This window comes from Nesoenas mayeri, assembly GCF_963082525.1.
Source record: "Nesoenas mayeri genome assembly, chromosome: 10".
NCBI lineage: Eukaryota > Metazoa > Chordata > Aves > Columbiformes > Columbidae > Nesoenas > Nesoenas mayeri.
In genome coordinates this window covers 6,989,099-7,014,717 of record NC_137560.1, presented here as the reverse complement: position 1 = coordinate 7,014,717, position 25,619 = coordinate 6,989,099, and the positions used below count along the sequence as shown (strand labels likewise).

Here is a 25,619-nt window from a genome sequence, read left to right as displayed (position 1 = left end):
AGGCTCAACAACATGGCAAAACAACAGAGACACTCAACAGGCAATAAAGCGCTCTGCAGCCGAGGAGGAGCCCCTCACTAACCGTGCAGCTAAGCCGACAGATGGAGCAGCGAGGTGGACGTGGAGTACGCAAGGCAGAGCCCTCGAGTCAAATCAAATGCAGTCTCACACGGGCGGAGGAGCCCAGCGAGAGGTGAACAGTGGGACGGTGACAGCGTCAGGGCCAGGCTGCCGGCCAGGACAGCAGGACCCGGTAAGTAGGGCAGGGAAGGGGACTTGTCCCTTCGCAAGGTCACGCTGTGCCACCTCCCTTCCCAGCCTCTGCCGGGAGCTCGTCCTCCCTAGGGCCCGCAGAGGTGGAGGCGGCAGTGCAGTGCACAAGGCTTATTTCTATGCAGGACCCTCCGCCAGGCATCCGGAAAGTGGGATTAATTGCACGTAATTCATACTGTCAAGCTACACACACAGAGCAAAGGGCAACGCATCCAGAGCCCACCAGTTCAGTGCTGACACGTGCAGCAGCTCTGGCGTACGGCTGCTGTGTCAGACGTGCTGCTTCCCGTGAAGCCAAGTCCTTCTTGGCCCACCCGAGGGCCGTGGTGGGTGCTGCTCACAAGCCCCTGGGGAACAAGGGTTCATGTAGGGGAAGACTCCTGCACTCCTCTGTCTCAGTTGAAATTACACCCCACCTAATCTTTCCCCCTTGGTTGTTTCCAAATCATCCACCACCCCTGACTCCCTGCAGGACTTTCTCCAGGTTGGCCTCATTCCTCTATGGATACATTCCCCGGCCTCATGCATCAGAAAGGAGGACAAGGATCATGGTTCGAACCAGCATTCTGGGACATCTTTTCCAGCAGTAGGAGGTGGCACCTCCCCAACAGCACAAATTTTCCTCTCCCCACTTGTCTGTTAAGCAACAGACCACATAATCTGTCCATGGAACAGCTTGGGCATGGCCTCCTGGCCAGAAGTTACCCCTGTGTCCCTGGCTGGGCAGGAGAGCAGTCCCAGCACTATGGGACACATGATAAGGCAGCTGAGGCATGACATGCAGCCATAAAAAATCCCATCAGAATGGTGCCAAACCAGAAGGAGGTGGCAGAGTGCTTGTGCTGTGCCCCTTGTGGGTGCCGGGAAGCAGAAGGCGAGCTGGGGCATTGCGGGGACTGGCTTTGTCGCCCTGTCAGGCTCCTCTGCTCAGGAATTCAAATGCCACCAACTGGGTTTGCTTCACCTGCCACTACTAGAAGAATTCAGCCTGTTAGATCAGCCAACAAGCTTTGAAGATGTTCTCAGGATCCTCTCCGAGCCTGGACACGCTACCATCCAGGCTCCAGCTGAGCCCACGGTCTGCCCAAAACAATGTCTAGGGTCCCTGGGAAAGCAGTGGGGAGACAGCTACTGTCCTTGCCCTGCTCTGGGCCATAAGCCCTCTGGCTCCACACCCATCTCAACTCATCACCTGGGCCTCCTAGCACAGCTCACGTGGTGATGGTTAAGCCACATCAGCCCACTGAGTCGCTGTTTTGAGGCTGTGGGAGCAGCAAGGAGAGGCTCTTCACGGCACCTCTGAGCTTCCACTGGAGGATGGGCTCTCCGTGCCACCTGGCAGCTCTTGGCTCCAGTGCAGACGTCCACCAGCGTGCCACATGCACACAGCTGTCACCTGCCCATGCCTGAGGACCTGCCAGTAACACAGAGAAAAACACACAGGACTGGCAAAGCTGTGGGGAGCAAGCAATCCGTCACCTGGTAGGTGCTCCCTTTCTTCTGCCTTCGGGGCATCAAGCAGCTCCCAGAGCTGCCACCACCCTCAGGGCATGGGCCACGGGGCACTGCCAGAAAGCTGGGCCAGGCTGGAGCCCGCCAGCCACTGCGAAGGCGGTGGTGCAGGATCCAGCCTAAGCATCAGCTTCTCTCCACACAGTCCCAGTCGATAAAACAACTTCCCAGAGGGGCCAATGAGCACGTTGCCCCAACCTGCACTGGGAGGGGACCCAGGCTCAAGGAGAAGCCACAGGTTGTTTACCAGGGGCCATCTGAACATCAGTTTGGCACAAGTGCCCATTGGTCGCCTCTGCTCCCACAGCGATGGGATGTGCTGCTACTGTTAGAGGGGAGCAGAAGGGCACCGGGCACACGGGGTCAGCTCCATCTGCATCCTGCTGTGAGCGGAGCAGCATCACCCGTCTGACAGGGCTTCCTGGAGGCAGGTGTAGAGCAGGGTCTGCCCACCCCAGGTTACCGAACCCGACCATTTGTTAAACACCAGTGACGCAGAGCGGGTGTTTGGCTCCTGCCCCAGGGGGATGTGAAGGGACACCCCTCCAGCCCCCACCGCTGCGTCAGGGCTCCCCTCCCTCCATTTATCGCAGCTGGAAGGGGAACGGATTGTGGGTGCACACACATGGCAGGCTTGTGCCCATCAGGGGGGGTTGCCCACCAGCACCCCCCAGCCAGCTAGCCAAAGCATCAGCACACCCGCACTGTCACCTCACTCCCCTCACCACTGGCCCTTGGGCCGCTCCGTTTAGTGCTGGCAAGTCAGCTGGCACCCAAGGGAGTGCGGGGGACCCAGGGGACACACCAGCCATGTCCCCGCACACCAGCAACTCCTGCCTGCTCAGGCAACACGACTGCCCCACGTCTTTCTCCCAGCCGGAGGCGATCTCCCTCTCCTCCTCCAGGGGAAGGGGTTGGATGCTTCATCCCAGGGATTTTATAGAAACAACAAAACCACATGGAGCCGAAGGGCCCTAAAATCAGTTGCTAAAATTAGAGTTGAAACTGAGCCACCAGCGAGGACCGGAGGGAACGCGCGGCGTGCCACATCCTCCTCTCTTTGTCACACGCTCCATGCTCGGTGTGGCATCCCCGCTTATCTTAGACCACAGGCACTAGGTAGTGCAGAGAGGCTTTGCAATTCGGCTTGCACAGCACCCAGTGCGCACAGCACCCCTCGGTGCTCTCCCAGTCAGCCAGGGGACAGGCTCCTTGCTGGGCCATACCGCCGTCCTAGTCCCAGAATGGGGATGTCCCTGTTCCATTTCTCCTTGCCCGGGCAGAAGCTCGAGATTATCAGCTCCTCAGCCCCAAGCCCGACCTGATGAAAGCGTTCAAGGCCAGGCTGGATATGGCTTTGAGCAATCTGATGTAGTGTAAGATGTCCCTGCCCACTGAATCATTTCAGTTGGATGAGACCCTTAGGATCATAGAGTCCAACCATAACCTAACTCTAGCACTAAACCATGTCCCTAAGAATCTCATCTAAATGCCTTTTAAACACTGCCCTGGGCAGCCTGTTCCAATGCCTGACAACACTTTCCGTGAAGAATTTTTTCCTAATATCCAATCTAAACCTCCCCTGGCACAACTTGAGGCCATTTCCTCTTGTCCTATCACTTGTTACTTGGGAGAAGAGACCAATCCCCTCCACGCTACAACCTCCTTTCAGGCAGTTGTAGACAGCGATAAGGTCACCCCTCAGCCTCCTTTTCTCCAAGCTAAACAGCTCCAGTTCTCTCAAGCGCTCCCCATGGCAGGGACTGGGTGATCTTTGAAGATCCCTTCCAACACAAACCCTTCTGTGATCCGGGCCCTCTCTGCCAAGCTGCAGCCTGGCCACAGGAGACAAGGATGGAGCCTGGGTGCCCGGGGCCGCGGAGGAACCACCTGCCCGAGAGATGGTGCGGGCAGAAAGGAGGACAAGCTGCTGGTGGGCAGATGTGCTTTCCACTGGTAACACCTCAAGCATCAAAGAAACCCCAACATCTCAGCTCGCAGCTCAAGGAGGGTGCACATGGAGCCAGCGCCGGCACAGCCATGAACACCGGGCTGCCAAGGGCTGCGGAACAGCTGCTGCTTCCCAGCCTGGAGAAACTCCCATTTCAGAGGCGGTGAGACTGCTCCCACGAACATGCACTTTACTTTCAAATCCTCCGGGGTGCGAGGTGTTTCAGAAACAGAAGGTGATATTATTGCAATCAAGAAAAGGCCGTTTCTATCAGCGAGGAGGAAAAACGAGAGGCACCACCAGCACTACAGCAGCGGAAAATAAAAGTCTCACCAAAGGACAGCAAATCCTCCAGGTAGCAAAATACAGCACCTGGCAATTAGCATCTCCCATGCCCATCAGCATCAGCTTCCCCCCGTCCTGCCTGCAACCAAGACACCATCCTCCTGATGCGGCAGCACCGTGGCTTTGGGACAGGCAAGTGAAAATCAGCCCTCACCATCTTCTCCACAGCAGCGAAAGGCAGCGCAATTGGGCCATGGGAGCTGTGAAATGCCAGGCTCGATAGCTGGGAGAGTTTTTCATTTTCACCTTGGCGAAGGCAGCCCGCCATGCAATTTACACCTTGCCTGCCTGCCTGCGCTTCCCAGGGCCGAATCTCCCGGCTGCTCCCGGCCCGGCAGAGCCGCAGGAGCTGCAGAGAGGCAGCTGGCAGGCACGGCCGAACTGAGGCCAAGGAACCAGCCCGGGTGGGTTGGTGGATACAGAAAGTCTCAGGGCCCCAAGAGGGCTGAAGGGGACCAGACACAGGCTCCGGCTCCCAGGTCACTGCTGGAAGCTGCTGTGAGAGCCGTGAACGCTCTTCTCCTCCCTGGGATGGAGATTCCTTCCCGTCCCGCAGCAAAAGGGAGGAAGCTCTAGTGCTGCCTTGCTGCAGGTGCAGATGGGCTCCGGACCCCTTCCCCTTCCAGTGCCCGTCTGAGCTGAAAGAGAATTCCTGCAGCACATCCAGGAGCATCCCCCATCTTCAGAGGTGAGCCTGGCAACAAGTCTCAGTGAGACAAAACCTTTCAGAAAGCAGTCATTGGCAGCGAGAGCCCCTGGCGTGGGGGAAGGACAAGGCTGTCAGCTCGGACATGCTCAGGTACCTTAGTCCGTGTGCTTCCAGGGACATATTTGACTGCTCCCATCTATGGGAACGTCACCTGCAGAATAAGGAGCAGATGGTGCAAACACTCACAATTCATGGGGCTTGGGTCCCCCCTGGTGTGATGGTTATTTGGTAGTAATTAGCCCTGGAGCAGAGTTTCAGAGGTGAAGCAAACTTTTGCATTAAAAAATTTCCTTAAAACTCAGTGCTTTCCACGTCACCAAGTCCTGCCTTGCTCCTGTACCCGTGACGGGTAAGCAAAGCCAGTCAGGGAGACAGTTCTCACCAGCTTCCCAGAGCTCCACTGGATGTTCTCACACTCTTCTTCCTACCCAACCCCAGCCGCATCCCTTCCTCTCCTCCTCCTTTCCCATCACCGCCACACACAAGCTCTCAAAGGGGACTTTGGTTTTAACCACTCGGAAAGCTCAAACACTGCTTTTTCATTGTAAAACAAGAAACCTGCACAAACCCACGTAGTCTCCTTCTTCCAGGAACCAGTGCTGGGTTCCTATCCCTAGGAACTCCATCGCTACAGGAGTGTGTGGGTCAACAGCCACATGTGAAAGGAGGCGGCTGAGGCTGCGGGAGGACCACAGCTGGAGAGGGCTGCCTCTGCTTCGGAGCACACATCTCCGGGGACCAACGCTCTCCCTCCAGCCCTCAGAGGATGCTTTTTCAGCATTAATCGCAAAGCTGAAGAGGCTGATGCAATGATCTCTGCCATCACGGATGGCTGGAGCGATGCTAAATCGCTTTGTCTGCTCTGCTGCCTCGGCGAGGCTGCCAGGAGCAGCAGCTGTGGCAATTTCTCTGCCTCTTGTCAAGGCGTGACCTTTGAGGAAAGGAATCATCACCCCTGACGTTCTCCTGTCTGAGACAGGTAGACCACCGGACAGCAGCCTCCCACCCTGAGACATCCAACAACAGGCTGGTTCTTGCAGTGAGGGATCTTCTTCCATGGCTAACTCACAGCGCTCCTCACTCAGGCAGACATTCCCAAACCACCTTGATGGCTTTATCTCCTAGGCCACCACGCGCTTGAGTACTTGCCCTTCCGCAGCAGGGATGTCCAGTGATGGCTTGTTGTTACCAATCTTCTCATGCACATCCTCGCCTGTAAGAGGTCCTGCGGTGGAGCTCTTGTGCAGCAAAACCAAAGTGACAGAGATGGAGCAGGACTGCCCAGTGCCTGCAGCAGTAGGAGCTCTTGATCTCCTGAGGCAAGGTCCGGGCCATTTTCCACAAATCTCAGCCCTTTCCTCTTGCTCTTCGGCTCCACAAGCCGTCCTCCTGGGATCATGGGCATCTCCAGCTGCTCTTCTATAGCTTGTTTGTCACCAGGACAAACTTAGGACATGTGTCACCTAAATGCCCCCAGGAAAATAGCACAGTGAAATAAATACCCCTTCATCCCTTCCTACCTCCTTGAACAACCTTGTCTTTCTGCAACGCCCCCAGCTCCCAGGCTTCATGGAATATATTTCACGATGAGCTAAGCTCAGCCTCACACCATCCCTTCACAGCTGAGAAAGCTGAAAAGAGAAGCTGAAGAACCTGACCTTGCTGAACTTGCGCAGATAAAGCCACTGGCAGCCCAGAGCAAACCAGGATGCAACCGCCTCATTCCCAGACAAAACAGTCCTACCCTCCCCACTGACACGGACTTAATGTCAGGCTTACCGGTCAGGCTTACCAACCTCATTTAGTAAGCAAGGAAGGCCACCAAAGAGGAAGATCAAGGGAGCTTCAGCCTGTTTTTTTCAAGGAGGAATGGTTAAGATGATCACAACATCCATCAGCACATCCCCAGTACAGCACGTCGGCAAATTTGAGGGCAGAAAGCAAGTTTCCAGGACAGAAGGATCTTCTAAGCTATCGTCTAAGTGAAGCCGACAGTGGAGGAAGACTGTTTGAGCCCCTGCTCAGCGAGGCCTGGGTTTGCCTCGGGTGCCAGAGCTCCCTCCCGGGCTCTGCTGCAAGACACTTGCTCAGGGGCCACCACTCACCCTCGCTTCACTGCTCCTCCTTCTCTGCCCTGGGGACAGATGTCCCTGTGTTTTAACAGCAAGCCCAAGCCAAGGACAAGCACCTTTCTGAATTTTTATGAACGAACAAGAGACATTTCCCTGCAAGCTTCTAGGAAAGCCAATTTTAAACCCCCACGTCCAAGAGCTTGCACCTCGACTCCAAAAAGCCAGCAATTCTGTGAGGCAAACAGCGAAGGGCCGGTGACCCCGGCGAGCCCCAGTGTGGTGACAGCTCCCGCCAGGGAGCTCAGCTAATGAATCCCCCAGAGCCTCCAGCCACCACATGCTGCCAGCGGTAGCGATGCGCCCGAGGAAATCCCCAGCGCGAACAAACAGCGCTGGCGGGCAGAAAGCAGAAGGCAAAGAGACAGGCAGGCTGCCTGCAGCACGGGAGGAGCTGGAAACGCAGGCAGAGGTGAGCGGGGGGTAAGGGAGGAAAACATCCATTGGGGACCTCAGGACAGCTTCAGACAGCTGGAACACCTCTGCTGGGAGGACAGGATGGCAGAGTTGGGGTATTCAGCATGCAGAAGGCTTGGGGAGACGTTACTGCAGCCTTTCAGTGCTTAAAAGGGTCTATAAGAAAGATGGGGACACACTTTTTAGCATGGCCCCTTACAACAGCACAAGGAGTGATGGTTTTAAACTAAAGGAAGGGAGATTCAGGCTGGACATGAGGAAGAAATTTTTTTTACAATGAGGGTGGTAAAACCCTGGCCCAGGTTGCCCAGAGAGGTGGTGGATGAACCATCCCTGGAGACATCCCAGGCCAAGCTGGACGGGGCTCTGAGCAACCTGAGCTGGTGAAGGTGTCCCTGCTCATGGCAGGGTGGGGCACTGGGGGAGCTGGGAATGTCCCTTCAACCCAAACTGTGCTATGATTCCATGAGCAGAGAGCCAATCCTGCCCCGCACCTCTGCAGCCCCATCCTGGGAAGGCTGCTGGGTCTGGAAGGGTTTGGACACTGGTTCTGTGCCCCACAGCACAGCGTAAAGCCAGAGTTGAACTGATGCTGTGGATACCACAGTAGCTCTCACCAGGAGACGCAGCTTTGTAGGGGAACTGGTGGGAGATGCAGGTTGGGGCTTCTTGGGGAGGCAGGACCCCAGCAAGGAAGGGACAAATGAATGTGGCATATAGAGATACGTGTGAGAGAGGAGGAGAAGGATGCAAGAGCAGAGAGAAGTCGATGGCTGCGCTCCTCCGCTGCGAGCCCACAGCACCAGGCAGCTCCTGCAGCCACAGCAGCCGCTTCCACGCGGCTCGGCTCTGAACCGCTCGGCAGAGAAGTACCAGAGGAAGCCTTTCTCCAGCACTGACCTCTCGGTAAGCTTTTGCTAACTCACAGTCTGGTTACTGTACTGCTGGGCAGACGTTACCCCAAGCTGTGAATCCGCACAGCATGAAAAGAAGAGCAGCTGGCCACAGCAGATGATGGATATCTACCTTCCTGCATGTCAAGGAGCTGCTATCAGCTCCCGGCAGAAATAAAACCCAGAGGAGCAGCTGAGAGTAACTGGCCATCCAGCAGCAGCGAGAAAGCGCCAGTGTCCACAGTGGGAATGAGGCCACAGTTTCCCTCCCTCTAGCCTTCCCAGGACTCCCTACAACCCCCCGGAGCAGGAACAGAGCCCGGTGGCAAATGTACGACGCTGGCAGACAGCTGCTGACAGGCTCACTCTGTGAGCAGCCACAGCGCATCCTCTTCAGCCCCATGGGGCCAGGACACCCCTTTGGGGTTCATCTGAAAGGCAACAGCCCCCAGCACCACGCTGGGATAGGGACTCCCAGACCGACAATTCTCCCAGATGCCTTAAAGGTTTGTCCTTGACCTTCAAACAGCACTTTTGCCTTTTTTGCCTGCAGAGCTGTGAAGATAAGGGAAATGGACACTCTAATAGCTTTACATATACCAGGAGATCTTCCGGTTGGCAGTGCGTGGAAGGGGGAGACAGAGGCAGAAGTTTCCAGGGGTCCTGTGAACACGTTATCACTGCAATAAGCAGCCAGAGTCAGGGATGCGGAGTGGTTACCAACCTCCCCTCCCTACTGCACTTGGTTCTGCCACCCCCCTTCATCCCCGTGGCGTCATTATAATTCCTCACATTAGCAGAAGATGAGCAGGTAAAACCATCCATCTGCAGAGCGAGCACCCGGAGGGCATTGTACAAGCCGTCCAAAAAAAAATAAATCACCCCAATTACTCCATAGCACCAGAAACTCGCAGGTATCCTTCCGCTCCCTCAGACCCTTTGAAATGTAAAGCCGCACTGTTCGGTGTCATTTAATTTGGAGCTCAGCCTCAGACCGGCAGAGCCTTGCTGAGCTTTAGGAGGAACGCAGTCATGCAAAATGTAATGTGCCAAATCCAGATGTCAGTGGCCTGGAAGACAAGCACACCCCAAGCCCCACCGGTGCCTCCATTTCATGGCGCCAGCGTCTCAGTTTTGCCATCCCAGTACCAGGGGAGGCTGCTGCCAGTTCCTGCCCGCTCCGTGCTGCCTCAGGACTCCCGGCTCTCCCAGAGCATCGAGGAGCCCAGGAAAGGCAAACGTCAGCTGGGCTGGGGACAAAGAGAGGGGACACTGCCTTGGCACAGCCAAAGGCACTGGTCCATCAGGTGCTGCTCCCCTCTCGAGGGTAACAGGTGCCTTCAGTCTCGTACCAATGCCAGACACCACAGAAGAGATCTGGAGAGAAGTCAGCTCAAGGGTGACAGAGCACAAGCACTGGCACATCCCCGAGCCGGTCCCCAGGGAGCCGCTGCCCGCTGCGGTCTGACAGCAGGGGAATGAACGCCTTTTCTCGCTCTTATGCGATCAGGCGAAGAGGAGAAGTAGTAGATGCCTACCCACCCTGCCCGCTGGCCATAAAGGCAAAGAGGCTTGCCACAGCTTGCTGCTCACCTGGGATGGAGCAGGGGAAGCAGTGCAGAAAGCCTGGGCATCCCCACCTGTCTGCTGACCTCCATCAGCTGCCTCGGGGCACTTCAAACCTGGAGACATCCCTGCCAGCTCTGGGTATGGGTGCTGGAGTTACAAACTGCCAATGTTTCTATCAAAGGCTCCAATTGTCTCCAGTTTGGCTGAAGTAGAGAGGCTGTAATAAGCTGCCACATGCTGGAAAAGAAATGGGACAAAAGGAGTCCTGGAGCTGAGGGCTCCCCGGCACTCTCCAAATGCCTGTAAGCCAAGAATTGAGCACAGCTTGACCTGCCTCTTTCAAGGAGCTCACAAAGCAGGCTGCAAGCTGTTCCGGAGGCCTGCGATGGCAGAGGCAGCTGGAGACCACAAAGATGAACCCAGTCCTGGAAAGTCCAGAGGAGTTCAATAAGGCTGGGATTTGGCAGCATGATTTTCCACAGCCTTTTGGGACAACGTGAGTTCAGCACCAGGTGTTTGCTCCTCAAAGCAGGACGGGATGTACTGGTCGTACGTAGGTCTGTACCAAACCATTTCACCTCTCCGTACCCTGCACCTGCTCAGCAAAGGCTGCAAGTCCCAATGGGTGCGGGCAGAGTGATGACCATCAGGCAACAGCACAGACAGAGGAGAAGCACACGCTGAGCCCATGAAAGTCTCCCGAGGCGCGAGCGGCTCTGCAGACCACCGTGCCTGCCGCTGTCACGAGGACTGACAGCTCAGGACACCTCCAGCCTGCTGCCTCCAACCGCAGCCACCAGCACACAGCGGCACCAACTCAGACAGCACCCCGAGGGCAGGCGGGCAGAGACAGCAGGTCAAGATAGATATATAGACACCTCTGTCGAAAGAAGAGACCCTGAGGGACTCTCAGTGCAACTCTCTGTAGCCTCGCTGGTGCTCCAGCCACCAGTGCAGCCCAAAGCCTGAGCCTCGCCTACGGCACGTCCGCTCTCGGCACAGGAAGGAGCGAGAGCTGATTCTGTTCTTTCATCCCTGTGATCTGATCACCACCCAACCTCGCGACTCATCCGTCCATATTTTGACTCAGTGCAAAAGAGAAACGTTTTCTTTCACCTGTAGGACCTTTCCTACATTTTATACCTAACTAGCATTGAAAAAGTGCAAGTTAGTCATAGCACAACAGTCCCTTTTCTAGAGGTAAAAGTACCACTGCTTTCAAATATATTATTTCCCTGCTCCACAGGTTTCAAAGTGGGAGCTTCACAGCCTGGGAAAGTGGGCCAGCAGCATTTGCTGGAAAAGAGCAGTATTTCTAAGAAGCTGTTTCGCATTTGATCAGGTTCATTTTGCTATTTCTCAAGCCTGGCACAGCTGGCAAGGTCTGGCTCAAAGTGCTATGGGGAAGAACCAGCCCAGAAAAAACTCATTAGGACACTGCTAAAATAATTGCAGAGAGGCAGATCAATCTCATCCTCAAATTAATTGACAAGCTGGCAAGGAGGGAAGACTCCAGGGTTTGGGACTATGTCGCTGCTTAAGAGAGACGGACCGGTCTCCAGTGCCTGACAAAGAAAATTTTGAGCTGACTGCATCCTCTGGGATTCTCTATAAATACATCCAGGGAGAGCACACGTACACACTGAGTCGATAAAGAGATCTGACAGAAAAGCACTGTAGTACTTTACCTCCTTGCCCAAGGCAAACCATTTCAGTTCTTTCTCTCCCTTGGACAGCTAAATGAAACATCCCGGGCTTGCTCCGTGATCATTAATCCTCGCTGCAAAGGCAAGGCAGGGAGCAAATCTTTGTGACAATTTTGCAAGGCTGGGTAAGTTGTGATGAGGCTACAAGCCCCAGCTTTCCCCAGCCGGGTGCTCCCCCCAGGATGAAGAAGACCCCCAGCAGGACCAGCAGCTGGCAGGCAGCACTGGGCTGCGCTTTGGGCCGCTGGGCCAACAGGGATGCCTGTAGTTTGGCACGTGTGGGAACGCAGGCTCCTGAAGTTTGCTCTCCCTCCACAAGCTGCCTTTGGAAATACTCCTGGAAAAGGCACTGGGATGGAAATAGGATCAAGATGCCGGATGTCCCAGGAAAGTACCCACGATGGGAAAGACCTGGGGCTGAGCCGCCAGCCAGAACAACCTCCCCAGGGAAGTGGTGGAGTCTCCATCACTGGAAGCTTTTGAGATGTAATCAGGTGCTGGATAACCTCATCCAGGCTCCCTTTCCCACAAAAGGTTGGATCAGATGATCTTTCCAGGTCCCTTCCAATCTGGGCTGTTCCCGTTCTGTGATCAATTAGAACTGAGGGAAGCACAGCAGCCAGAAGCCTTCAACACACACCAGCCGCTTCCTCGGGACCAGGACTCCTCTGCCTGCTGCTGGGGCTGATGCTTGCACAGACTCAACAAGAAGTTGTGGAAAAAACAGGTGATTTCAAACAAGACAAGCTGCAGAGGCAGGGAAGAAGCCTTTGTAATTACCGGAGCTCAAAGCTGGTCAGAAAACCTTTTTTCTGCTCAAAGTAGCAAGACTGCCATAGCTGTGTTTTTACACCTGCCCCCGTGGAACCGAACGTCAGAGCTGGAACAGAAGCCGTGCGCTTGCGCGAGGAAAGGTGTTTGTGACCACAAGGTGCCAGGGCAGCAGGTTTGGTGCTGGCACACAGACCGACCAGCCCGAGCCGGCCATGTCAGGGCAGCACCCAGCACTGAACACAAGGCACGGCCAGCGCTAAGTCACCGCTCGCCTGCAAGGACCATGGAAAAACTGAAAGCAGATGAGTAGTGGCCTGGGGTTGCCAAACTCCTCCTGGAGAAGCAGGAAAGTGGGGATACCTGCTGCGAGCGGCAGGAGACGTGATGAAGAGCCTCGGATCCCCATATGTTCCATTAGCGGCGCAGGAGGAACGTGTTTCCCTGCAGACACAGGTTAAGCGGACCTGCTCTGCTCAAAAAGCTGACCCTGAGCCAGGTCCAAAGGTCCCTACGGCATTAAATGACATTGCGCATGAAAATCTTTCCACCTGGCTCAGCTCCTGGCCCGACCTCACGGGCATCCTGCCCTCCCCTGCACTGAAGGCAAGGTCACTCATGCTCGCAGGACAGAAACTTCTTCAAAGGGTTTTGTCACTGAAAGTATTTAGTAAATAGAATTCACTGCAAATGTAGGAACTGATGCGATGTGACATGCAGCTGGGGGTTGCCAACCAGCAGCGAGCGAGCGGCCTCACTGGACAGACGCTGCCGAAAAGCAGCTGTCAGTGCAGGTCAGTGGAGGGGAACATGCCCGCAAAGGCACCAAGCCCGTGCAGAGACATCTCAGGTCCGATTCCAGCTCCTGCAGTCGCATGTCATGTCGCCTTCAGAGGGGCTCAGGCTGGAGCATTACGGAGCCCAGCCGGGGATCAAGAGCTTCACTGGCTCCTGGCAGACAGCACCACCAGCACTGGGTGACCCCCACGGCTGCTGGCCGAGCTGCTCCAGCGCTCAGTCACAACATCAGCCAGGCTGGTGAGGAAACAGGGATGGGTAGGGAGAGACCTGTATCTTACTGGGATCCCTGTCCTTACAATGTCTTTCCTTAAAATCAGGTAAGGCCAAAATCTCCTCTGCTTACATCACCTATTCTACCAGAAACAAGGTCTGTAAAGCCCAGGTGAGAGGAAAGAGAGTGATGAACCCAATGTGCACCACCACATGCCCCAACACCCACCAGCCCCCAGGCAACCAGAAGCACTTGCTCAAAGCCATTCCTCACCTTGCCCTCTTCTGCTGTCCCTTCCTTTCCCGTGGCCACGAGCAGTGGTGGAAGACCTCAGCAGCACGTGGCAGGTTGGATGCAACACCCCCTGTGCCTCAGTTTCCCTGGCTGCAGGGAGATGCTGTAAGCATCAGGCAGTGCTCCACTGCCCTTCAGGGGAGCAGACTGTATCCCTAAGCCCACCAGGGTCCTAAAGGAGACAATAGACTCAATCCACTATGTAGTACTCACGGATATGAGTGACACATGACAAAGACAACACCACCAAGGGCTTCCTTGGTCATAGGATAAACCAAGCCAGAGCAACATTTGAGTTTCTAACTAAGTGGGGAAAATAAGTAGGATGGGTCCTGCTTCTTCCCCCTCATTTCCAAACCCTGCTGCTGGCTGGCTGTCACCAGCAGGGAAAAACCAGGGAGGTGGCTTGTCATCAGTCCCCGACTCTGAGTCAGACCATAACGCTGAGGTCAAAAAACAACAAAAGTGAAAAAAATCTGGAAAGGAAAAAAGTCACACACTCCACTGGGAGTCTACACCATCCACACCTCCCCAGGGTTTCCCACCATCTGCCATCTCCACCGCCCAACCAAGCACCAGACACTGGAGCTCTTACCAGTCCGTGGCTACACCCACACCAGCCGTACCTGAGGGACAACCGCCCCAACCTGCCACTGCTACAGCACCCAGGTACACAACCAGTGGCACCAGGGCCAGCGAGGTCCCTCTGCAGTGCACAAGCCACGTGTGACCTGACCTACATGCCAGGGCTCCCAAAACACTTCCCTCAGTCTGTATCCTTACTCCAAGCCCAGGGCCCAGCAGCCTGCCACGCTGTCAACTCTGGTCTCATCTCTGCCATCAATATGGGTTAGACACATCAAATCTTCTGTGACTCTCAAGGGCTTTTTTTTCCTCACCCTGTTTTCATTTGATGCATGAGGATCGCTTAACAGCAGCATCAGACAACTTCTTGTCTTCCTAGGAACTCTACAGACTCATATTCAGGTGCATGTGGACTTAAACTGGAGGTCATCCAAGCTATCTAGGCAGCCGAGGCACCACCTCTCTCCCCAGCACCCCAAACCTTTCTCAAGGCACCCACAAACCAATCCCCATGGTCACCTTGGGGCACAGGAAAAGAGAAGGAGGGGGATGAAGAGCTCCATCTCTCAGAAAGCTGCAGGCATATTCTGCAGAGTGACCCACTGATGCAAGCAGGGAGGTGGTTTTCTGGATGAGTCCTTTCAGGCCCACGTGATGAGACACTGAGGGCAGCAAAGCCACAGGTTGGTGGTGATAGGTTCTAGATAAAGATATCCTGCTCCTCAGCCTCCCTGGGGAGGTGGATACACAACTTTGGGTGGCCCTGGCTGACAGCACTGGCAGAGAGGGCTGGGCACCTACAGAACTTCCTAAACCCCTGGAGGAAAACCTCATGTGGGAGTCGATCGGTTGGAGGTGCCGCTGCCACTGGGTCTCTCACAGACGACAAGCTGGTATTCAAAAAGGGTTCATCCACAGAACCCAAATAAATGAACTAAATCAGCCAGGAGAAAGAATTTAGGTAGAAAAACATCCCAATAATTGATCCCTCTTTTAAATGTTCTACCAGCTGCCAGTCCCTGACCCCAACCATCTGACACAACCAAGCAAAAAAGATTGCTCCATGGTTTTGCTGTTAAACACAAACCACCTGGGATGGGAACACAGATCCACAGACCTTCATTTATAACAAGTGGGAGAAAAGCAGCATCAACAGATCTGAGCAAAGGCGGCAGCAGTGGAAAGGCGGTCAGGGGAGCAGGAGTGGAAAGGCGAGGTGCAGCCAAACTCGCCAGGGCACCGAGGCTGAGCTGCTGTACAACACCAGGTGTGGGTTCCCAGTCCCCTACAGACAAAAAGCCCTTCACGTTAAGAAGCCGTTCGGGGCGCTGGGTAGGGGAGGAGAGTCTGGAGGATCGCACAGACCCCAGGCACATCAGCCAGGGGAAACCTCGGTGGCACCACTGAGAAGGGAGGAGCATTCAGCGAGTATTTCTGCAATGGATTTAGGACAAAGCCTAGGACAACATGGGCAGAAGACACGGATAAAATATTCGCTCTTCTGTGGGAAGATATAACACATGGCTCACAGGTCCAGATAACATACATTTAAAACATGCTGGAGTCTCAGCTGACAAGCTGTCCACATGTCAAAGAGTGATCTCTGGCCAGCTGGAGATGCAAGGAAGTCCCAGGAGAGGTAGCAGCCTGTACCTGCCAACATTCAAATGCATAAATAGCTGACTCGGGCAAGCACAGGATGGCAAAATAAAGGGATGGCTGCAACCGAACCAGATCACCAGAAAGCAAAGGAGACCAGCATAATTAATGCCAACCAACACACATTTACAGCTGTCAGATCCTGTTGGCAAATGTGATGTAATTTGGGGGGTTGCAGACTTGACTGATAAATAAACCAGCACTTGTGCCATTCATTTGAACTCAGAGAAGACGTAGGACTTGGTACCATTTCCCATTTTTAATCAAGAAACCACAACTCCACAAAAGGACAGGGGCACATGTTTGAAATCAGAACAAGCCCATGACTGTGGGGTGCAGCAGCAGGGGCCAATATCTCCACCAGAGATCTGGGCACCACAGCAAAAAGACCACTGCTGAAACAAAGCATCCATTTGTGCTATTGACAAATCAGAGAACTTTCCAAACTGACAACCAGTCAAAACAATGGTCCAAAAAGGGACCCAGGAATTAAGATTGGAAAATATGTCAGTGGAGGACTTTGACTCTGTATATTTAGCTTATCAAAGACAGAGCCAAGAGGCAACTGCATCCTGAACTGCCACAGCCAACAAGGGAAGCAGAGCTCACTCCAAGCTAGTGGCCAGAGGAATAACCAGATCACCCCAGCTCATGCCTTAAATAACTCACACTGGGAGCCACGAGCCAGCAGGCTCTCCTGGGCTTCTCCAAAGCCACTCCTGCCACCAAGTCGCTACAGCTTTCCAGAGGAAGGATGTCCTCTTACCTGCTGGGGACAGCCAGGAGGGTTCCAGCCATTTCCCCACAGTTCCCAAACACTCACAGAAGCGCCAGCTCCTGAGCCCCAGGAGAGCCAGGGGAGCAAGGGGACACGCTGCAAGGGCAGCCTGGCCGCAGCGCATCCCACTCCACATCAACCCATCTCCCTTCCGTCCCTAACAAAAGAAGACTCTGACAGCCTATTTATTTTTCTTCATTACTGTTATAATTTTATTTTTACTCTTCCCTGTCTCTCTGAAGCAACAATAGGCCAGGACACATGAAACCCAGGCTGCTGCAAACTGGCACCACTGCTCCTGCGCTCCTCAGGAAACCTGATGAGGAGCATCTGAGGGAACTGAGGCTGTTCAGCCTGCAGAAAAGAAGGCTGGGGGGAGACCTTATCACTGTCTGCAACTGCCTGAAAGGAGGTTGTAGCATGGACGGTATCGGTCTCTTCTCCCAAGTAACAAGTGATAGGACGAGAGGAAATGGCCTCCAGTTGCACCAGGGAAGGTTCAGATTGGATATTAGGAAAAACTTCTTCATGGAAAGGTTTGTCAGGCATTGAAACAGGCTGCTCAGGGAAGTGGTGGAGTTACCACTCCTGGAGGTGTTTAGAAGGCATTTAGGCAAGGTTCTTAAGGACATGGTTTAGTGCTAGAGTTAGGTTATGGTTGGACTTGGTGATCCTGAGGGTCTCATCCAGCCTAAATGATTCTATGAGCCACATGCAGCCCCAGTAACTTCAACATCGTACCAGCATGTCCAGAGGGAGCCACACCAGCCTTCAGCCTGATGTCCCCAACAGTTAACCTCAGGAGACACCATGGGAAAGGCACTGGAGGGCCACCTGTGGTGAGGCTTCCTCCAGCTCTGCCCAGACCTCCCCAGCACCTCCCACCATCCCTCTCCCTCTGCCAGTCTCCAAACCCTTAGCTCCTTCATCCCACACATTCCTTCCAGTCCCCTTCTCCTGTATTTTTCAGGATCTCCACAGCTTTCTGCATGCTCCCTCCCCACCTTCCACTCCTCTCCCCTGCCTCCTCCACCTCCCTCTCCATCCCCTGCTCTCCCACACCTCTTTCCTATGACTAGGCGGCCATGCCATCCTCCCTCCACTCCAGCTAATTCCCTCTCTCCGTGGGCGCCAGTGTTTCACCCCTGCCGTGGAGCACCCTCCTTTCATGCCTCCTGGCTTTTGCCATCCTATCCCCCTCCTCTCCACTGCCACCAAGATGGGAGGGCAGCAGGGGGACCAGCATGCTTGGCAGCCTTGACCCCCAGCTCTCATTAATGGGGCCCTTCCCAAAGCAGGCATGGCATGAAATAAATAAATAAAGCAAATCTCTGTCTCGCTGCTGTCTCGGGTTGCTTAAGGGAGCTGGGCGTCAGAGGTGGGATGAAGGATGCTATTTGGAGAAGCTGTCTCCATGGCAACCCCCATTCCCACCACCAAGCAGACACAGGTCATCTGTTTCCATGAAAGTTTTAGTTTTCCCCCTGCCCCCCGATCCGTCCAGCCCAGGTAGTGCCAGCACAGCCCCAGGGGCGCAGGCGGTCCAGCCAGCATGAGAATCAGCCGAGGGGCGGGGAGTGGCTGAAAAGGCCTCCAAAGGCCCCGATGCCATGTCAGAGGAAGCCAAGGCATCCCCACAGTGCAGTGTGCAGGGACCAGCTGCACCCGCCCTTCTCTGTCCCACACCAGCAAGGCAACCCCACTGCCTCCCTGCCTGCATCCCCACGGTCAGTATAACACGGGCAGGGTGGCCATGCTCTGCCACAGGACTTGCGGATGGACACAGGCACACACCTCAACACACGTGCCCTTGAGACTGGGGTAGAGATGAAAATGTGTCACCTCCCCCTGCATGTGGCCCTGGGTGCTGCATTTCTGTACAATTTCAGTTATTTATTTTAATTTGCAATAAGCCGCTCCCATTAAATGCTGCCAGGTGCTCCCAGAACCACCCGTGGATCCCTTTCTAGCTCTAACAGCTCCATCTCTCATGCGACAGATGCGCTCGCCGGGACCTTTCCCCAAGTACAGCAGCGTCAGCCCCGCGTTGTCGAGCGCTCCTGCAGCCAACCTGGCGGCTCCCGCCCGCGCCAGCCCCCTCCCCGCACACCCACGTGTCCGCCGCAGGGCTGGCAGCAGTGCCCAATACCCCCGCACCAAAACAGCCGGCAGAGCTCCAGGGAGAGTCAGAGAGAGGATGGAGAGAGGAGAGAATGGGGAGCTGGTTCTGCTCTCCACCAGCTCTCCAGCACGGGATGAGGACAATCAGCAATCTCAGCCACTGCCGGCATCTTCCCCAGCAGCTGCGTAAGGCCGGGGTGGACAAGAGGGTCAGCAAAGAGCCCCCAGCTAAAGCTGTGGGGTTGGCACCCAGGCAGCCATCCTGCAGCACAGTGCAGGCTGGAGGGATTCGCACAGTTCCCCCACAGGCCTGGGAGTTTTGCCAAGAAAAGCAAGTGTATAAATAGTGCGTTTCAACACGAACAAACGAAAGCAGCAGAACTTGACAGTCGGATAAGGCAGGGGCTGAGCGTCAGCCCCTCCCCAGCATCCACCTCCTCCAGAAGGACAGTCCCGTCCCTTCCCTCCGCCGCCCAGCTGGCCAGGACCATCCTTGCTCTCCAGAAAGCCAGGATCTGGACACGGCTGTGTCAGATGTGCTGCTTGGGAACACCCTTGCTGCAGTTGGTCTGGCAGCCAGCAGATCTGGCTTCAAAAAGACCAGAAGCAGAGGGTACAGCCACCTGCTCCGCTCGGGGCCAAGGGCAAGCACAGCCCAGAGCGGCCGGCTGCACAGCCAGGGCCAAGGGCCACAAATTGCCATGTATTGCCTGAAACCAAGTTTTTATAAGCCCACGGGACAGAAAGTTTCTAGCTTCTCCCTCCACCCCTGCAGAAGACAGCTGCCCCATGGGTGAGACTGACACTCAAAACAGAAGTTTTATGGCATGATACATTACACCAAAGGGCCACATACCTGCCAGATCCTAACAACAAGCAAGACGCTCAAGGGGAAAACCAGCTTTTATCTCTGCGTTAAGCAGAAAAGCAGCAAGTCACCAGACGAGAACTTGCTTCTCGTAAACACAAAACAGCAGAATAGACACCCCTGTGAAGCAAATGGGAGGACATCCCTGCTGGGGAACTACCTGCCAGTTTGCAAAAGGAGGAGATCTTGATGGTAGTGCCCTAGGGAAAACATGAAGAGATGACAGATCTGAGCAGCCCCATCAGCTGTTGGCAGGAGAAGCCTCTGACAGTCCACCAGACACGTGAAATGCTCTTCATGGTACACTTGCTTACCTTGATGTAGACGTCAAGGGCTGGGTGGACACGGTTGACTGCTAGATGGATGGACAACGGCGTGGTGAACGGGAAGCTCGCCATGACCACGTGGCTGGGAGCAGGGAAGGTGAAGATCTTGAAGCCATACTTCTGGAACCGCTTGATCTGCTCTTCCGATGGTTTTGCGTCTCCCTCACACAAGATTCTGCCTATGGCAAAGCGGCACTTCTCTGGAGACACCTGATTGAGAGAGACAGACAGATGGCATCAGGAGAAGAGTCCCCTGGACACATGACCCACCAGCATGGGCCACCAGCACTAAGCTGGAGAGAAATCCAGAGGCTGCTAGGTCACTCCTAACCGGGCACACACAATCAGGCACAGCTTCAGGGGTGGGGAAAATGGGGCACATAAGACTTGCATGTCATTATCGAGCTGTTTGTAGCAATACAAAGAGAAATACATCCCCTCCCATCCTGGATTGCAACAACAGGTGAAACATAGAACATGCTCTTTCCAGATTTGGGGATGGCTCCCATTAAGCCAGGAGGCTGCAGGGCTCCCAGCCCAGCAAGGGGAGTGTTGAAGGCTCTGCTACCAGCACAGTGATGGCCCACAGGACTCCTGCCATCTCTACGCCAAAGCTGACCCAGGTTAAGGCTTTCATTTCTGGTATTTATCAAAATCCCACCACACGAGTCCCCATCCACCTGTGGCAGTTGGCAGGAACATGGCAGGGGCGGGAGAGCCTGGGAATTTCCCCCTGAGGTATCACCAAAGGACAGGATGCACCTTCCTATGGCTGGGGAGCCCAGGTCCCTCCCCTAACTCCAGCCTCTGTCCCCAGCACAGCTGCCGTCCTTTCCACCCTCAAAGAGATGCCTGAGGAAGGAGCAGCAGGCAGAGACAAGGCTCCTTCCCCCAGGGGACACTGGCCTAAAAGAGGAGCCTCCCGAGAAGAGGGAATATGGGGGCACCCAAGGAAGGAGGCATCATCTGGGTGCTTCTGCTCCTGCCACCTACTCTCAAGCCTGTTGGATGGAGAGACAACGTGGCAGCAGTGACCAGGAGTGGCAGATGCACAAGCCTGGCCACCTTCTGCTGATCATTCCTCTTCTGGTAAGGCCTGGAGAAACAAAGTCTCCAAACTCCCACCATACACGGTGGCAAAACTCACCAAGACCTGCCACAACACCTGACAGTGGCGGCAAGACAGATGGACACCCTGTAGGTACTGACATCACGAAGCAGAGAGAGGGTGCAAAGAGACCACTCACCCACTTCCCATCCCCACGCGCCCCCCAAGGAGATCTCTGCTCCGCGCTCCCCAAACCTCTGCTCTGCACTCCCCAAACCTCTGCTCTGCACTCCCCAAACCTCTGCTCTGCACTCCCCGGTCTCATCCCTAACTTTGCCAGTGCTAGAGCTCAGCAACCTCTCCTCCCACAGCACCAACCACCCCACACTGCACTCCCCACCCTCCCTTTCCCTCAGACAGCCTCGAATGTTGCAGGGCAGGATCACCCCGGTGGGGAAGCAGCAGGAGATGCAAACAGGCAGACGCCAGCCCGTGAGCAGTGCCTGACAGCTCGCTCTTGCCCTCCTGCGCTGCCAGAGGGAGCTGCAGGCCGGCTGAGCGCAGCACAGCAGCTTTGGGGCCGGGATGGAGGAGCAGATCCAGCCCAAAGACAGAAAGAGGCAGCAGTAAATGTATCCATGGGGAAAGGGCCAGATGAAGCAAGGAGGTAAAGGAAATCTAGATAAAATGCCTTTAAACACAATATCCTTATTTACATCTGGAGCGAATGTAACCCCCGACCCCAGAGGAATCACCTAAAGGACTCGTGCTGCCGGAGCGGGCAGCACCATCGGCCAGACGTGTTCACTTCTTCCCTTCTCAACTTTCTTTTTCATAAAAAAAGCCCTGCAGATGCTTTCTCAAGGGCAGCAGCAAGGCAGATTTGCCTCCTCCCCTGCGTGGCAAAGCCCATCTCAAGGGAAGGAAGGAAATACTCCAGTTAAAACCAGCCTTTCCCTACCAAATTTATCCTTTCAGGGTTAGCAGATGCTGATTAAAGCTCCTGCTCCCCCAAGCACCCCAACAGAGAAGGTCTGGAAACTATTAGTTAACCTACTCATCTGCAGCTTTGCCTATGGGAGCAAAACCCATTCCTGCATCCAGGGAGCATTTTGGACTCATCCATCCAACACCAGAGCACAGGCTGGGTGTTGAGCACACGACCATGCAGACTGCAGGCAAAAGGCCTTAGCGTGTGTCTACAGCTGGAGCGAGCACAAACCCGCCCGTCACATCCAGTCCTTGCTAGAGGAGTTATTTTTGTTCCTGCCAGAGGTGGGAGAAGAGGGAGAAGTCCTCTGGGCTGCTAAATATTAAATAAAAAGGAAGAGGGGGAAAAAAAAGTGCAAATTAATATTAATCTTGTCCATTAAAACACATAAAACATTGCTGGCAGGGGTTCGGCAGCACTCGAGGAGCATTCTTGTGTGAACACCAGAGAGCCAGGAGCCAGCAGAGAGCCCTGGGGATGTTAGCAATGGCCCCAAGGCCTGGTGTGACCCCCAGCAGCCCGCATGCTCTGGGCCACGGGGCTGCCCCCGGCCCCACTCCCCAGCTCTCGCATCCCCATCCTCGCTCCTCACAGAGCCTCCTTTGGACACACGTCCACCAGCACAGCAAACACCACACTGGTACCTGCTGGTCATCCTTCCTGCGGCAGCACCGGGCGCACCAAACCTCCACAGAGCTGCCGGCCAAGAGCCCAACAGGAGGGTCTGCCTGGCCAGAGCCCACTGGCCCTCGGCCAGGGACACCGCAGGCAGCAAGCACGTTCTGCTGCCTGACAACAAAAGGTCTATTTTTGGTGACAAGTCAACATCTGTGGCGGGTGGCCAGCTCTGGGTGGAGCAGGTTCTGCCACTGGGTGCTTCACCAAGGTCAGGAGAGCAAGGAAGACAAAGAGGAAGAAGAGGAGGTCACCTCTTCTGGGCAGCATCCTTCCAGGAGAAAGGCAGCCTGGGGCACTGATCCCACCCTGCTGGTCCTCCAGGAACGAGGAGCCAGCAGTGCATGTCATCTCCCGCACCACCATGGCTACAGCAGGTACAAGCACACAGGGGCGCCCCACGGGACACTGGGGTGCTCAGCGCCTGAGCCAGCACACCCAGCACAAATGTTGCAGCCACCAGGCAAGGGACCCACCAAAAACTGGCCCCTTCTTTAGCTGCCTGGAGGCAAGGCAGCCCTCTGCCCCTCCTGCCCAAGGACACCCTCACTCAGCGCCCTGCCTGACCTGCCCGTCAGCGAGACGCAGATCTGTGCCGGAACAGGGCAGCACCGAGCACAGACGCCGAACCCTTCTGACAGCATCGACTGCCCCGCTCTGCCCCCAGGGGAAGAAGCAGCAGCACTGGGGTCCTCAGCTCCAGAAGACGACTTTGACACAAGGACAAGCACACAAATTAGTGGCAGGGAAACTGGCTACTCTGACCACATGCACCGTAGTGCACCAGGCTCTCCCCATGGCTCCCACCCCTCACACCCTCCAACGCAACACTTCTGGCGGACAAAAGTGTTGAAGCACATCTAGTCGAACCCTGCCTCTGCCCGAGGACACACTCCTTGCCAGCCCCTTCTCAGGCCAGGAACAGGCACTACACTGTCTCTTCTCTGGCCCCATCATCCAGAAGCAAAACTGGGAAGGTAAAGATAAGTCAGCTCCCCACAGGATACAAAGACACAAGGTGGCTGACCACACCAGGCTCCGCTGAGCAGTCCGCTCAGTGTTTTCTCACCTCCGGTATCTTCCTGCTACAGCGCTCCAAGGAGCCACTCAGCATTTTTTTATGGACATGTTCCCTCTAACAGGGTCCAACCCTTGGGAGAACCATCTTGCAAGCAATGAAACAGGGGCAGGTACTGGCTGGCAGAAGCACTGGGCAAGAGCTATCAGCCAAACACATGCCCTACACCAGCCCCCAGCACACATGCCCAAACACATGGCTGCTGGCCACCCCACTGTCCCTCCCCGCCACAGCATTCCTCCACGGTCACACTAGCTACAGCAGAATTACTGAGGAGCCAGGCTGTCTGGCACAGACAAATGCCCACATGCTGTTATCCGGAGACCCCGGTGCCACCAAGCATCAGCAGCCAGGCTCCTCACCCCCCAGCAAGTTCTGACGAGCTTTTGTTTGCTCCCTGTCCAGAACCACAGCCGCTGGAGCACTGAGCTCTGGCCGGCAGCCATCAGGCAGTGCGCTTCCTGCTCACCTCAGCCTGAAGAGCATCACGGAGCAACTGTTTCATCAGACAGGAGCCCTCAGCACGCACCACCTGAGGTTTCAGTAAGAACTCTCAGGGGATGTAAGGATGACAGGGAAGCTCAGAAATACATGAGAGCACTAGAAACAAGAGAAGGACTATGGATGAGGTGACAGCAAGCTGAAGTGACCATCTGCTTTCAACCACAGAGTGGCAAGTCCAGAAGAAGCCTTGGCTGCACTTCCTGCAGCCAGGGGATCTGCCAAGGAACACCTTGCCTTAGGGTTATGGACATTTGCCTCTGCGTCATAACCAGCTCCGTTATCCTGCTGATAACCTGTTCAGCAGGAGCTACCAGAGGACAGCAAGCTTTACTTGCCCAATGCCTTCCAGTCAAGGTTATCCAAGAATCCATCTGCTTTCAGGTGCCTCCCCACAAAGCATCGTCTACAGATCTATGACACCTCGTGAACCCCAGTGCCCATCTACAGAGGATGAGCTGCAAGTGCCTAAAATACAGTCAGGGAGCATCCTGAGCCAGGAACCCAGGTGTTGACCATGAGAGCTTGCCAGCCTCACCAGGCACACCTTACCGTGTGAGGGTTGTCGTAGTAGACACCGATGGAGTAGAGCTTCGAAGAGATGCTGCAGCCATCCGTGAAGAGCTGCCCGGATTCGCCGTACGGGCCCACCCTGAACTTGTAGGCCAGCGTGATGCTGCCGACAGGCGGGGAGCCGGCACTGACAACCACCTCCGTGAAGAGCCCCGAGTAGACAGCGAAACCAAAGACAGTCAGCAGCAGCAGCGTGACCAGCACCGCTATCATCCCGAGGAGCACCCAGTCGGACATGATGGACACGTGGTGCTCCAGCTTTCCAGATATACTAGCAGCAAGAGGAGAAAAAGGAGGGGAGTTAACCCAGCACTAGGACAGGACAAGCAACCGCTCTCTAAAGCTTCTTATTTGCAGCAGAACACACCCACTTCCAATTGCTCTTTCACGTGAAGCTTAAAAGACAGTGAAGCCCTCCCTGGAACCTCCTGTATATTAGTCCCATGTTGCATCAGCCTGTTCCAATTGGTCACCAGGTACAAATTATACTGTTCCTGCACCCCTTGGGAATGAGGTGGTTATGGAGGGGGGAGGGAGAGGCACTGTCCCCATCGCCCCTGAGCCAGGCGCACTACTCAAGTCCAGCCTTGCATCCAGGAGACTAAAAACCATCCTGGGAGCCCACATCACCCAACAGATACACAGCACTGGGCTAGGGATTTGGGACCATAATCAAATAATTTATCATTTATAGATACCAGACAAATACTGTGATGAGGGCAGTCCCTTTGGCAAAAAGTCTAGAAGCCCAGGCCTTTAACGACCCAAATGAAGACCATGCTGGTCCAGAGCTGAGCCCTGCATCCAGATCCAAGCACCCAGAGAGGCCTGGAGG

General features: G+C 55.1%; 1 protein-coding gene across 1 annotated transcript in view; it reads right to left on the bottom strand.

Annotated features, from left to right (window-relative positions):
- Positions 1–25,033, bottom strand: part of TEX264 (testis expressed 264, ER-phagy receptor) — a 35,253-nt gene extending 10,220 nt beyond the window's left edge. Inside the window, exons 1-2 of the mRNA XM_080350636.1 lie at positions 24,764–25,033; positions 19,907–20,128 (exon numbers count right to left, since the gene is read on the bottom strand). Of these exons, the coding sequence (XP_080206762.1) occupies positions 19,907–20,128; positions 24,764–25,021 (480 nt within the window). The 5' untranslated portion in view covers positions 25,022–25,033. The remainder of the gene's footprint in view (positions 1–19,906; positions 20,129–24,763) is intronic.
- Between the last annotated feature and the right edge of the window lie 586 nt (positions 25,034–25,619).